Below are 15,257 nucleotides of genomic sequence, written 5' to 3'. Positions count from 1 at the left end.
AACTTATGTGGAACCCAAACATCAAAGCAGTTCACATAACCAAGCTGGTGCAAATGATTTTCAGTGCTTGGTTTGGATATTTTGAGTATGTCGGCTATCTCCCACGTGGTATAACGTTGGTTGTTCTCAATTAATGTCTCGATTTGATCACTGTCAACTTCAACTGGTTTGCCCGACCGTGGAGCATCGTCCAGCAAGAAATCTCCAGCACGAAACTTCAGAAACCACTTTTGACACCTTCGAACAGTCACGGCACCTTCTCCATACACTGCACAAATCTTTTTTTTTGCGTTTCAGTTGTGTTTTTACCTTTCTTGAAATTATAAAGCATAATATGCCGAAAATGTTACTTTTTTCCTTCCATCTTCAATGGCTACACAAAAATTCACTAATTTTGATGTTTTTATTCAATGCACGCTGATATGACAGCTGTCACATGCAATCTAACAAAATTGTTTCAAATGAAGTTAAAGACAACTAAGTGCTATTAGAGCCATCTTACAGAAAACCCGAACGAACTTTTGGGCCAACCCAATATATGTTTCATATTTTTAATTTAAAAAATTTTTTTATGTTTTAACTTTTAAAAAATCGAAATACAGTTGATTTACAGTGTTAGTTTCAGGTGTACAGCAAAGTGATTCAGTTATACATATATAAATATATATATTCTTTTTTCAGATTCATTTTCATTACAATTATTACAGGATATTGAATATAGTTCCCCGTGCTATACAGTAGGTCCTTGTTGTTTATCTGTTTTATATGATATATGCTTTTAAATAGTTGAAGGACTATTCAACCATTTACTCTGTCACAATTTCAGAAAATATAACAACTAGAACCAATTCTAGGCTCTTACCAGAGGTTACATGTAACCTTACACTTTTAGTGAAGCTCTAGTCAAGGAAAGTGGTATTTCTGGAGCAGTAGTTGAGGGATTACATTTTACATATTCCACTAGATTGGTGTATTTGTTCCTCAGCCCTGGCAGGGCTTCAGGACCAGCATTAGAGTTATTAAGAAAATCAAGATTCCCCAGCTCCCACCTCAAACTGAGTCAGTCAAAGCTTTGTGGGTAGGACCTGGATTTATATTTTCAAATTACCATCAGTATTTCTCCAGCTGAGGTAAGAGGGAGAGGAGGAGAACTGACTACAAACATTTGGGGAATTTTTCTGCATACATATCTCTCCCCTCTCCCCACCTTGTTTTGTGATGGAGACTGAACAGAATAGAGGGTTACCATGGGCTCGTGTGTTTTTTAATGATATCATCAGATGATCCTAATACTTAAAACTGCTGGAATAGGACATTATAGTCTGTCTGGGTCTTGATGCTTTTCTGTTCTTCCTTCCTCTTGACATACTCTCCTCTATTTTTTCTGAGATCTCGTCTCAACTTTACAGGGTTTCCTGAGGGGGTTGATTGAGACAGTTATGTGGCTCCATTAGCGTTTACCACTGTGCATATCAATGGTCACCATCAACACAATTTGGTAGATGTTTGGTTCAAATCTTGTGGTCCAGTATTAGGAATATCAATGGAATGAACCAGCTGAAAGAGAATTCCTTTCCGCATTGTGAGAACTGGCCAACTGGAGAGAGAACTTACACATTGGCTCACAAGTCTCATCAGTTGTAAGACCTTCAGATTTGTGAGGTGATGGCCTAAATATCATAACTCTTGAAACTTAAGTAGAAAGTTAGTATGTATGTTTGATGGTATGTATATTTGATAGACCAGAAAATAAAAATCAAAGAGATGAAGAGGTGTATATGAGTACTTTCAGAATGGGCTGTGAGTCAGTTGTATGGATTTAAGTAGTAGAATGTTTTCTCTAATAAGTAATAGAAAACAAAAAGGGCTGTAAAACTATGTTTTCAAGCTGATGTTATCAAGAGCATTTGAAAGTAGGCTGCAAACAAAATCGTGGGGGGAGGGAATGTTTATACACACATGCACATGCATATACAAATGTACACATGTAAGTTATTGAAGTTCTTCAGAGATTAAATTCTGGTCAGTTAACTGGGAGCTGGCCCTCTTACCTTTGAAATTATGCTATGCAATTTCCACCTCAATGTGCAACTTATTTACAGGGCATTTAGAGTTTATGGTTTCTAAAATTTGTATTTTGGGGAATACATGGCTCCACCCAAACTGATCTGCTACCTTCTTAGCCCTTGTTTCCTTGAGGTCAGCACATCTTACTCCAAAGCCTACCATACTCTTACTACTCCACATAGCTGGCCCCCCTGTTAGATATTTGATCATTGGTATTTATCATCAATTGCATGGTTTTTACTATTTCACCAAATGACTATGCCTTGGAGAGGTTTACGTGATTGAATTCTCTTTTCCCTGTTCCTTGTTTGGTCATTCCTCACTGTGACTAGACTTGCTTGCCACCTTCAGCTTTGGTATATTATCCAACATAAATTGCACTCTCCGTGATTTTTTGTTTTTAAACCTAGGTTCTAAGGCCCTGGAATATTCCAATGGGATTTTTGATTGCCAGTCTCCCACCTCCCCGTTCATGGGAAGCTTGCGAGCTCTGCACCTTGTGGAAGACCTGCGCGGGTTGTTAGAGATGATGGAAGCGGATGAGAAGGAAGGCTTGAGGTGCCAGATCCCAGACTCCACGGCGGAAACGCTCATCGAGTGGCTGCAGAGTCAAATGGTAGATGTCTGCTTGTTACAGTTCCCGCACCGTGAATCTTCTGTTGCTTATTCCAAAATTTAGAATGTAGAATATCTGATCAGAACAGGAAAAAACAGTTATAGGGCAATAGGTTTGCCCTGATTCTATCCCTTAAGAGATTCCGATTCCCTTTTGACTCTAAGGATAGTTTTTTTTTTAAATTTATATTTGGCTACGTTGGGCCTTCGTTGCTGTGTGCGGGCTTTCTCTAGCTGCGGCAAGCGGGGGCTACTCTTTGTTGTGGTGCGCGGGCTTCTACTTGCGGTGGCTTCTCTTGTTGCGGAGCACGGGCTCTAGGCGCGCAGGCTCAGTAGTTGTGGCTTGCGGGCTCTAGAGTGCAGGCTCAGTAGTTGTGGTGCATGGGCTCAGTTGCTCTGCGGCATGTGGGATCTTCCTGGACTAGGGCTCAAACCCGTGTCCCCTGCATTGGCAGGCAGATTCTTAACCACTGTGCCACCAGGGAAGTCCCAGGATAGTTTTTTTTTTTTAATGCTGTTAGTATACATTTCATGAGTGCCAGCTGGTCATCTGATTTTACCCATAAAAGTGGACTAGCTTTTCAGTTGTGCTTGAATGACCTGCTGTGGCTTAAAAACAAATAGTCCTGTGAGGGAAAGAACGCTTGCACTTAATAGATGCTTTCCTGGTAATACTGGGAAGTTTACTGTAAGAGGACCCAGTAGCAATTCAAAATAGGGAGTGCAGTGAATAGATACTTCTAATAACAAGGGAGGTTGGTAGCAGTAGTTGATGTCAAGCGCCATCTAGTGGTTGTGGCAGTCATTTCAGTTCCAGTGCATGAGTTAAGCTGTGGATTGGGCTTTAAATGGTGCTCTTATTCACTGAACAATGAGCCTCTTTCTAGGCATCCGGCAGATCTGCCCTTTCCCGGGACATAGTGGTAAATACCGTGGTTTTAGTATGTGTTAAACACGTAAAATCTAAAGAATATCACAAAAATATTCAGAGGAGAAAGTAGAACAGGTGTTTATTTTGTAAGTATTTAAAGGATGTACAATTTTTAGGAAGATGCATGAATAAGCCTAGAAGTTAATTGTATCAATATTTATATAAAAGCTAATGAAAATTGTATGAAAGAATCAAGATCTGTTTTTGGTCTGTGGTGGAAATGTAAACTGTTTGCTTTGGGAACCTTAATAGTACATCCTACGACTAAAGTATTTTCATGTGATGTGACACAAATACCGGGGCTCCCACCCAGTCCCATGCTGGACCTTCTTACCTTTCCGGCCAATATATTGTACCTTCCCATTTCAAGCGCAAACAGTACGATCCATCTTTTAGTGGTGGTGCAGCTATGCAACCTTGATAGTTAGAGATATTTTACTTTTTATAATACACAGTGCCTCATTATTGTACTTTATAATTGCTCTGCAAGTTTCTCCTCTAGATATTTAAGTATCCAGGTTTGCTGATTTCTTTGGAGAATTGTTCATGCTCTGAAACCAGACATTTCCTAGCATATTCCTTAGGCTATTTCTACTTCCTCTCTCACCCCTTCTTTACTCCATGTTTTCCTGACCATTCAGCACGTAATAGGAAAGAAACTTATGCTGGTAGAGGAGCCCATTCCCAGCCAGCATCCAGAGGCAGACAATGGCAGCCATAGCTTGAGAGTACTGCAGTTGAATTTTTCACTTGTGTCCAAAACATTTCCATTAATATGTGCTCAATCTGTTCTGTTACAGTATTTCTGGAAAAGATTGAAAGTGGTGATGATGGTATCTGAACCTAAATCATGTCATTCATACCTTTTTCAGAAACTTCCAGTGATAGTCACAGCTCACTGAGAGAAGCCAAAGTACTTGCTGGATTGCAAGGCCTTTAGGACTTACTCCTCACTGCTTTCTGACCTAGTGTCTCATTGCACTTCCCCTCTTTCACTCCACTTCAGGCACATGGGATTCCTCACTGATTCTCCAACATGCTGGGGAAACTGGCCTCAGGGCCTTTGCACTGGCTGTTCACTCTTCTTGGAAAGTGCTTTCCTCGGATATCTGTATGGCTAGCTTTCTTGCATTCTCCTTTAAAAGTTGTGCTCTCAGTGAGGCCTTTCCTGGCCACCCTATCTAAAATTTCACATATTTATTCTTCGTAGTACATCTCCCTGCTTTATTTTTTTCTAAAACTCACCACTTTCTTACGCAACATTTATTTGCCGTATCTATATGTATTTTCTATCTCTCCAACTGGAATGGAAGCATCATGAATCAAAGATTTTTGCCTATGTTTAAAACAAACCAAAAGTGTATCGATGTTGCCTAGAACAATGCTTGGCATTTAGTAGGTGGTCAGTAATTATATTTGTGATAAATGATGCTCCATGAATGATTAAATGGCATATACATTTGGATGAACTGAGGTTATTTATTGTGTTAAATTTATTCTTTGGATGCATAATGGCTTGTTAATTTGTGTTTGGGGTTGCTCTCTATCTTAATATTTGACATTTTAAAGTTAAGTAGCCACAAAATGACAAATACTTTACATACCTTACAAAGATTCAGTTTTCATCCAAAAAATGACAATAAAAAAAAACTAGACGTGAGTCCAGGGAGGTAAGTTTGTGGAGGGTTAAACTTATTTATATTTGTCCAACTGATTTATATCTGTCCCCTCACGTGGACCCCAATCCTTCCAAATTACATGTATTTTCTCAAGCACGTAGAAAATGAAAAAAAATAAAAGAAGAAAGATGGCAAAGGGCAAAGCCCAAAGCAAGAAGGGGAGAATGGGAATGAGTGTTTGGAGTAATAAAGGCATAGGTGTGACATGAATAGTCAGAGCTTACCCTGTAGCAGACTTTAATTTTAGGGTCTTAAGGCTTGCAATTTAATGATTTGCTGATAGTATAGCTTTCTCCCATTTTAATATGTCAGAAGTTGTGATGTGTCTTACGATCTTAAAAGAGGTATCTATTATACACATTTTAGCTGGGATTGTTTCTTTTAAATAATAAGGTACCTAGAGTAGTCAAATAAATTCACGGAGACAGAAAATAGAATAGTGGTTGCCATGGGCTGGGGTAGGGAGGAATGAGAAGTTAATATTTAACGGGTACAACAGCTTCAGTTTTGCAAGATGAAAAGCGTTCTGTAGATGGATGGTGATGATGATTGCACAACAATGAGAATGCACTTAATGCCACTGAACTGTCTACGTAAACATGGTTAAAATGGTAAACTTTTATGTGTGCTTTACTCTAATCAAAAATTTTAAAATTAATAATTTGATAAAATTTAATGGCATCTTAGAATTGGAGGAACACAGAATCCTACAAATTGTATTGTACGTGGGATAATCATCAAAATAACGAATAAAGGAGATCCTGTCGTAAAAAAGCTGTGAACGATAAAGAAGGCAGGGCTGTACATTGGCAGTTACAAACACTGGCTCCGGAGACAGCAGACTTGAACTTTAAATGTTGGCTCTGACTCTTAGAAGCTTGTAGGATTTGGGGAAATTTTCTTAAGCTGTTTGTCTCAGTTTCCTCATCTGCAAAATGGGAGTGATAGTTTCTGCCACACAGGATTATGAGGATCCCACAAGCTAATGTATGTTGAGTGTTTGTCGGTGAGCCTGGTGGAGGGTTAGTCAAAAAGGTAATACTGAAGAGTGGATTGTAGAGAGCAGAGGGAAACGTTTAACAGGACCCTTTGCAATGAGGGAAAGAAAGGGATGAGTCCAATTACAAGGGGGATTAGGTTACCAATTATTTCTACAGTTTACTTCTTTGATAAAAGAGTACAGATATTTCCCAGACAATGGGGAAGCTTCCACAATATTTTAGAAAAACTTATTAATGATACTAGTTACGTAATTAAGATTTCTTTCATGTTTAATGATGGCCAACTTGGGAGTCCGTGTACTTGACTGACTGATGCTAATCTACTCATTAGTGCAACTGGGCATTTGAATTTCTAACTATTACTTTACCCAAGCCAGGAAGATCCCCTGGTTTCCTGTAGGGTGCAGGTTATTCCTTCGCTACTGATTCCTGCTGCCTGTTCAATTGTTTCATATGATCAGAAGCTGGATAAGAAAACAGAAAATAGTTACACTAGTAGCCTGTTAGAGTGAAGGGTATTAAATCTACAAGAATGAATGTGTTTTAATCAGGTAGCTATACCTGTAGCCTTCTAGGAATGAGTAAGTTTCTCTTAGGACTTGGAAGTTCGTCTCCTGTGGTTAAAAAAAAATCAATTGAATACAACAGATTGGTTCAATAACTGAAGTATAATTCTCTGTTTTGATTGTGAAATGTTGTGTGTTAACACACATATTAATAATGGAGCATTATGTGCTTTATCAAGCTCAAAGCTTAAGAGAGCAAATAGAAAAATATGTCTAATTGTTTGAGCCAAACAAGTAGTTTTGGTTTACTTTAGAGCTAACTCGATGAATTTTCCTAGAACATTCTTACAATGCTTTTTCCAGTAGATGGAGCTGAGGTTCATGACCTTGACCAGATCCTGAAATCCCAAGGTGTCTGATCATTTGGCATTTTTAATTATGAAGCAGTCTCAAAATCACCAGAAATTACAAAAAGACAGTTTTCAACAAAGTGAATGAAAATACTGATGGTAAAAACTGCAAGTCAGGCACCATAAGCCATGAGATAAGTAGCGTATAAAATGGGGGAAATGAAGTGTTCTTGACTGGCTTCTGACCTGTTAAATCATTATAATGCATTTCTACCTTTTCTCTATGTTAAAAAAAAAGATAATATTAATCCTAAATGTACCTCGTTTAAATGTTTCTGTAAAAATAACAATACTCATAATTTATTTAAAGAGTTCAGACACGGGGTATGTTCTCTCCAGGGCTGCTGGCTGTTCTTCCCGAGTCCCTGACCCTCAGCCACAGAATCCATCCCCATCCCACCATCCCCTGATCCCTGCTGCTCTCTGGCCAGCTTCTCTTTTCCTGTGTACCTCCAGGGAATGTTTTTTCAAGCCTTGGCAAACAAGGTACATCCTAAGATTGTATCCCATATGTGGTCACAATTATCTGAGTTATGCCACGTCTCACTGGGACATCCTGGTTGAAGTTAAACCTGTTTTTCCCTTAGGCTTCTGGAAACCTCACATGGAAAGGGTCCACAGAAACAGGAAAGCAAATGGACCAAGTCAGCAGAATTCTCCATCAAGAGAGGCCAGTGCTGTGTGAACAGTGAGAGAGGCACTTTCAGTGGAATCCCAGGCTACCAGTAGTTGTTGGAATTGAATAAAAAGATTCCTCTATTCTTTTATGAAAGTGAGTTAAGAAAGAATAAGTGGCAAGAAAAATAGGGACAGCATTTTTTCTTGATCTGGTTCTTTTGCTGGCTCTGCATCCTGTCACATAGCTAGATTTTAATAAATATGAATAAAGGAATGAATAACAGGTGAATGAATGCATATGGTGCCCTCCTAGAATAGGAGCTGGGCCTTAGTTTCTACGGGACCTTCTGTTCTCCCTCCTTCTTGGACTCAGGGGACTTTGGAGTACACCTGTGACCGGGATAATGTTGCAGCCTCATCGTGTACCCCCTCCCTGCTACAGAAGCTTCAGGAGCATGGTGATGTGCATGAAAATAAGGCGAGGAGGGGGTACAGCCCATCTTCTCTCCTCAAGAAAAGTGTCTAAAAGAACTCTTTAGGAGACACTAAAGCAGTCTAACCTCACCCTGTATTGGCTGTGGATGCACGCATGAGGGAGGTGCTGGCATGCCCTTAGCTGTGTAACAGGATAGCCATTGTATCTTGGCAATTAATATTTTAATTTGACACAAATACTCCAAGGGAAGCTCTCTCACTGTATTTCTAAGAAGACTGGCAGATGAAAGCACTTGGCATCTGCTGCTTTCCCCAGCATTTCAGATGTAGTTACATTTTTGGAGTAGTGACCCTCAGAGGCTGGCCTACTGCTGTGGTGGTTTCTCTCACTCCAGAGTACTGTTTAGTTAAGAAGATACTTTCTGTCTCTGGGAAACAAGCACTGTGAAAATTAAAACCCAGAAAAACAAAACCTCAAAGCCATAGTCTAATTTTGACCACATCTCTAATCTTGACTTGGAAAGTACAGAATATATTCAGGCTCATTCGGAGTTTCAGTCTTTGATGTACTTTCTGACAACATTGAATACACTGATGTCTTTCTAGGAGAGGGTCATGATTGGGCTTTTGGGATGGGACGAAATGTGTGTGAGGTTTATTTCCCCTTTTGGTTTTCTTTCTGAGCAGAGATGCTGAGAGTTTGGAATAAATAGAGGGCTTCCTGAAGACGTTTGTTCTTCTGAACTGCAATAGAAATTTAGGAAGGAAAAATAAGTGGGCTGTTTGCAAGACTGACCCAGAGTCAGAGGTACACAGGGGCACTGGCCGGTTGGAGGGGATGCTCCACTGGCCCCAAATGGTAGCAGTGTGGCCCTGAGATGATTGTTTACAGCACAAAGGTAGGCCTCCCCACCCTAATTACACCACATCAAGTGTGAGGACAGGGCAGCGGAGCACCGCCTCTGCCTGGTGGCCTGATTTCCAATGTTATGGTGTAGTGTTCTTTGACTCTTAGGACAAAAGAGTATGAGATGCCTTATTGCGGTGTTGGACCGAAATGAAATATGACTGAGATACTTGTGGCTGAAAGATTCAAGTCTGATCTCACTCTCTTCTCCTCCCCAGTCTCTCCTAGGAGAGCAGGCAATAAATGTTTGCATGCGGTGGTACAGATATAATACTGTGATTAGGACATGAAAGACCCTGTATTAGATATGTCTTTTGGTAGCTAAAGATAACATTTAATTAAAGGAGCTTGCGTGAACTGCACATTCCCTTTTCTTTCTTTCTCTTTTTTTGGCCACACCATGCGGCTTGCGGGATCTCAGTTCTTCAACCAGGGATTGAACCCGGGCCATGGCAGTGAAAACCTGGAATCCTAACCACTAGGCCACCAGGGAACTCCGCCCCCCGCAACCCGCTTTCCTTTGTTGATACTGAATTTTAAGAAACAGAATCATGAAGTCAAAAGGGCATGGCAGTTTTGTGGGGTTTTTTTTGTGTGTGTGTGGTACACGGGCCTCTCACTGCCGTGGCCTCTCCTGTTGCGGAGCACAGTCTCCAGCCGCGCAGGCTCAGCGGCCATGGCTCACGGGCCCAGCCGCTCTGCGGCATGTGGGATCTTCCTAGACCAGGACACGAACCCGCATCCCCCACATCGGCAGGCGGACCCTCAACCACTGCGCCACCAGGGAAGCCTGGCATGGCAGTTTTTAAAACTATATATATTTACTGGGTGGAGAGAGAGAGAGAGAGAGAATGAGGAGGGGTGTGTGTGTGTGTGTGTGTGTGTGTGTGTGTGTGTGTGATAGTACTAGTCCAACTATTTCTTAACATTTGTTGTCCTTATAAAATTGGACTGATTTTCTTTTCCCTATTTTAATTTAGTTACTCAACATTCTGATTTAGGAATGTTATATTCAAAATGAGTTCTATGTTATAAATAAGTTTAATTGTGGCAAATCACTGCTTGTATGTTGATCTTGGATTTTAACAGGACAACAGAACTCAGGAAAGAACAACAAACCAAAAATGAAGGTTGGGGACAAAAGAGGGCCAAGTGTAGGCTAATGCAAACCAACAGAACTAAGAAAATCAAAGGAAAACACAGCATGATACTTTCAGCAAAAATAACAGACAGAAGACTCCCACCTACCATGAATTAATAACTATTGAAACTGGGTGATGAGTACAAAGGGTTTCATCATTATAGTCTTTACTTTTATATATGTTTGAAAATTTCTGTAAAAAAACATTTTAAAAAAGAGACTCACGTAAGGCAAGATGTTAACATTACATCTTTTTACTTGATTGTGAATTTATATTTGATGATTAAGGGGAAGTTAATATGAAAAGAAGAGCTTCTACTTAGATGGCAAAGGCTAAAGTAGATGGTGCTTGATATTACAGGGAAGCCCTGAGGTCACTTCTTAAATGTGGTAGGAAGAGGGGGGTACAGGCTTGAGGGGAAAGGAGTGTGTGTACCAGGTGGTAGAGGAAATGTAAATAGAAGTCTTACTGAGGGCTTCCCTGGTGGCGCAGTGGTTGAGAGTCCGCCTGCCGATGCAGGGGACACGGGTTTGTGTCCTGGTCCAGGAAGATCCCACATGCCACGGAGCGGCTGGGCCCATGAGCCATGGCCGCTGAGCCTGCGCGTCCAGAGCCTGTGCTCCTCAACGGGAGAGGCCACAACAGTGAGAGACCCGCGTACCGCAAAAAAAAAAAAAAAAAAAAAAAAAAGTCTTACTGAGAAGAAGGAAGGCCAGGATAGAACCAAACATTCATTCATCTTTTATTCGTCTGATGTTTTATTGAGCACCTATCATCGTTCCTTCATTCAGCAGTTAGCAGCAGTCCTTCACTGCGCGTCAGATGGAAAGAGGAGCCGACAAAGAATGCAGAGTCTGTTGGAAGAGAGAGACGCATAGGTAGCCAAGTCTAGCCTAGTCCTTTCAGTGTGATGCCTGCTGTAGTGAAGGGTCATCTGGATGCTGTAACTGGCATATAAGTGAACAGGCAATTCAAGGAAGACTTTCCAGACCAAGCCCCATTTGAGGTGGACCTTAAGGAATAAGGAACAGGGAGGAAAGGGTAGGAAACACAGTCCACGCAGAGGGAGTAGAATTGGTGTGTGAGAGCGTGCCGGGTTTGGGGAGGCTTGGGGTGGTCTGGTGGGTAGAGCACAGGAGACGGAGGAAGAATAGGGGTGGTAGGGTGGTTGCCTAACGGAATTTACCTCTTGCTGACACTTTTTAGGCAAAGGTAACAAAATTAGCAGAAACAGAAATAAACGTGAATAGAATAGACCTTTACCTGCTTGAGTCAGTCAACACAGTGCTTTGAAAGCATGTAATCATTCCAGTAGTGGCTCTTTTGCTTTGTGTTCCTAGAGTGATTTTAGTGTTTAAAAATAAACTACTCTTGAGTGTTATGAGTGCTTGTAAATATCAATACAGTGTTAAGAAACGTGAGTATGCTCATTGTGGTCAATTTTTAGTATTTTTAAATGGATAATTTTGTAGAACTGGTTTTGAAACAACTTATTTCCATATGATAGGCAGTGGTTTCATGAAACACTTCTAGAACTTGCCCTAGACACACTTCTAATCTTGCTCTAATTTCCTTCAGTCAGGAGAAAGAGGATTTTTGTTTTATGTCTTCACTGAGCAGAAAGCTTTTTTTTTCTACCCAATGAAATGGATCTGTTTATAAAACATTGCTTATGTAGTTTTAAAAGCAGATGCCTGCTAATGTTCCTAATCAATATGAAGAATTTAAAGCTGTATAGGGGCCAGTCTCAGCACTTTCTTAGATCGAGAACATGCGTTACACATCCTGGCTCTTTTCCAAAAAACTGTCCTCAAGAAGTTAACATGAATTTCATTTTCCTGGTAGTCCCCAGGGATGGAAGTCATCCCGGCCACTCCGTCAGACTCCTCCTAATACTTGTAATTTAATTCTGGGCACTTCAGTTTACATCATAAGTAGAATTACGCTGTGATAATTGTGCAGGTATGTGTGGTCAAGCAGGTGATGTTAAAAATTTTATCCACACAGTGCATGCTTACTAAATTAGTTTCAGATTCTCTTGTGGCCTCATGGGAAATACATCCAGTGCACCGACGGTTTGAGAAGAAACGTCCTGCAATTTTCTTTTTTGTTGAAGCTCCATTTTTGTTTGTTTTTGTTTCCTTCCCAACACATAACTTTTGTTCTTCTCAGAATTTATACTTAAAAAATGCATTAATTGGAAAGGCAGAATGATAAAAGCACTTAATTCTGGAAAAATAATTGCTGTCACATCAGCCATATTCTGGGCAGTAAGTATGTACAGTGTGTATTTTCTTGAAGTCTGAGGTTGTTTATTTGCTTTTTCAATTGAATGCTGGGCGGCCCCATCTAACCATTTTGGACTCCACTGGCTTTTATTTCTGTTGTATTTGAATGAGGAATCAGGAAATTCTATTGGGATTACACATTATGTGATTAGGAACTGTTTAAATGAGATACCAAGAGACACAGCACATATACTCCTCTATTTCAAGATGACATTTTTATGTTGTCTGTGCTCTGTGAGCCTTTTCAATCTGTCTCCTTAATCACTTGTATATATTGCAATACAAGACGGCCGAGGAAAAAAATCTACACTTCCTTTCCCAATCTGTACTTCCTTTGGCATTTGTGCCACCCATAAATATGCCCAAATCTGATAAAAAGGGGGCAGAAGGGAGGAGAACAAAGAGTAAGCACTAGTCTAAGTAGAGCCCTGGCCTGCATGCTGTGGAGGTTACAAGATGATACCAGTTTGCAGGCTCTGCCTGGAAGCTTAGAGTAACAGTAAGTGAACAAGCAAACCCATGAGAAGTTAATGAATTCAGAACGGAATGTGGTAAATCACCGGTGAGCATGGCTAGTCCGTGCTGCAAGGGGAGGTCTTTGTGGACTCAGTGCTTAAGCTCTTGGGGAAAAAGAGAAAGGCTTCAAAGGGGAAGGGAAGAGCTTCCCTGGTGGCGCAGTGGTTGAGAGTCTGCCTGCCGATTCAGGGGACACGGGTTCGTGCCCCGGTCCGCGAAGATCCCACATGCCGTGGAGCAGCTGGGCCCGTGAGCCATGGCCGCTGAGCCTGCGCGTCCGGAGCCTGTGCTCCGCAACGGGAGAGGCCACAACGGTGAGAGGCCCCTGTACCGCAAAAAAAAAAAAAAAAAAAAAAAAAAAAAAAAGAGGAAGGGAAGATTTGTCCTGTGATTTGAAGACCTGACTAGCAGGAAGAGGCCAGTGGTGTAAAGTCCCCTGCTGTCTCCCGTGTAAAGGCCGGCACTGGTAGTCCTGGATTTGGGACTTTGGGAGGAGAGGGCAGGAATGGAAGGACCTCCCAGGGCATTCCCGCTGATAGAGGCATTCAGGGGGAAAGAGCGATTTTGTGCCCGACCACACGCTCACAAAGCTTTGCGTGCCCAGGTGGGCATCCACTGTCAGTGACTGTCAGTAGCCACTGTTCCTTTTGGGTCATTATTTTCTTCTTGATGAGTTGTTTTTTGTTCTTGTTGTTGCTTTGTATATGAACCCTGTTTCCTTCTCATATTTTCTATTAAGGGCAGTAACCGCTGCGCTGAATTCAATTCAGGTTCCTTGGATTAAAAACATATGCAGTTTTTATTTACCCACAGTAGTTCAATTTTTACTCTTTTTTTTTTTTTTTGGTAGCACCAGGTCTTTAGTTGAGGCAGGCAGGCTCCTTAGTTGCGGCTAGCCGGCTCCTTAGTTGTGGCATGTGAACTCTTACTTGCAGCATGCATGTGGGATCTAGTTCCCTGGTCAGGGATTGAACCCAGGCCCCTGGCATTGGGAGCGTGAGTCTTAACCACTGTGCCACCAGGGAAGTCCCTCACAGTAGTTCAGTTTTAAAGAGGGTCAGGCTTACCCATATCACTTCCTTTTTCAGACAAATGGACACCTCCCTGGGAATGGAGATGTGTATCAAGAAAGGCTGGCACGTTTAGAAAATGATAAAGAATCTCTCGTTCTTCAGGCAAGTGATTTTTAAATGCTGTTTTTCCCTCATGACTTAACTTACAAAGACCATTTTAAATTGGGATGGCAAGTTCAGATGCTCGCAGGAGCCAGACTGTTAATAGAAATAAACGCAGTAGGCCATCTGTACACGTTCAGGAGCAGTGAGGACTGTGGCAGAACAAGCTTACATGTGAACAACACTTCTCAGGCTCTGCTCTTCAAGGGCCAGTCTGATGACAGGCACAGTGTCATCTGATTTTCTGATGTGATCTGTTTCTTTTTTAATATATAGCAGAAATTCTGATTTGTATACTATATATGTGTGTCTGTATATTCATACATCTATTCCATAAATATGAATAAGTATTTCTGAATCTGAATATATGTTTAATTTTTCAATGTTAAAAATGATACCATGGACCAAACAAAGCACAAAGTGGGTAGTGGAGTCCTGTTTGTAGGCTAGATTAGAGTTTTCCTCTCCTTCATAATCTTTTAAATCCTTGGCCCGTAGTTTTACTTTGGTATGTTGAGCTAAAAGAACTGAAGCCTATTTACTAGGCTGTTGATCACTGGGAGGACTACTCAGGTTTGCAGTAAGCACTGGGGAGGAAGGACTAAGCCAGTGGCTCCTCGTGGACCTCTGAGCTACACCCTGGCTTTCGAGCACATTCGTGGACGGTGTGATCATGAAAGATCTCATGGAATTTGAATTCCCTGGACTCTTTGTTTGTCAAGCGTCAGATTTAAATAGTCCTTGATAACTTCTCTTTCAAACATTAACTTCATTTCCTCTCTTAATCTCTAATACCACCTCCTACCCCCACCATCCCTCAAAAAAGATAATTTCTGTATATGCTCTTTCTCTATAAAGTGTCCCCAATCAGCCCTAACTTCCTTGAAAATTGAATAGGAGTCCTCAGACCAATAATCATCACATAAATAAGAGTGTGAAGGTCTGGTTTCTTATTAATTCTCAGATT

General features: G+C 41.1%; 1 protein-coding gene across 4 annotated transcripts in view; it reads left to right on the top strand.

Moving 5' to 3' along the window:
* The window catches only part of PPFIBP1 (PPFIA binding protein 1), a 182,574-nt gene that overhangs the window by 116,713 nt on the left and 50,604 nt on the right, over positions 1-15,257 (top strand). For all 4 annotated transcript variants that reach the window (XM_082634923.1, XM_082634922.1, XM_082634921.1 and 1 more), the window contains exons 4-5: positions 2,478-2,683; positions 14,204-14,290. In XM_082634923.1, the coding sequence (XP_082491049.1) occupies positions 2,478-2,683; positions 14,204-14,290 (293 nt within the window). The remainder of the gene's footprint in view (positions 1-2,477; positions 2,684-14,203; positions 14,291-15,257) is intronic.

The sequence above is a fragment of the Mesoplodon mirus genome (genome assembly GCF_964341445.2).
Source record: "Mesoplodon mirus genome assembly, chromosome: 11".
Lineage (NCBI taxonomy): Eukaryota > Metazoa > Chordata > Mammalia > Artiodactyla > Ziphiidae > Mesoplodon > Mesoplodon mirus.
Note: the sequence above shows the minus strand (reverse complement) of the source record. Positions and strands in the feature narration are given on the sequence as shown.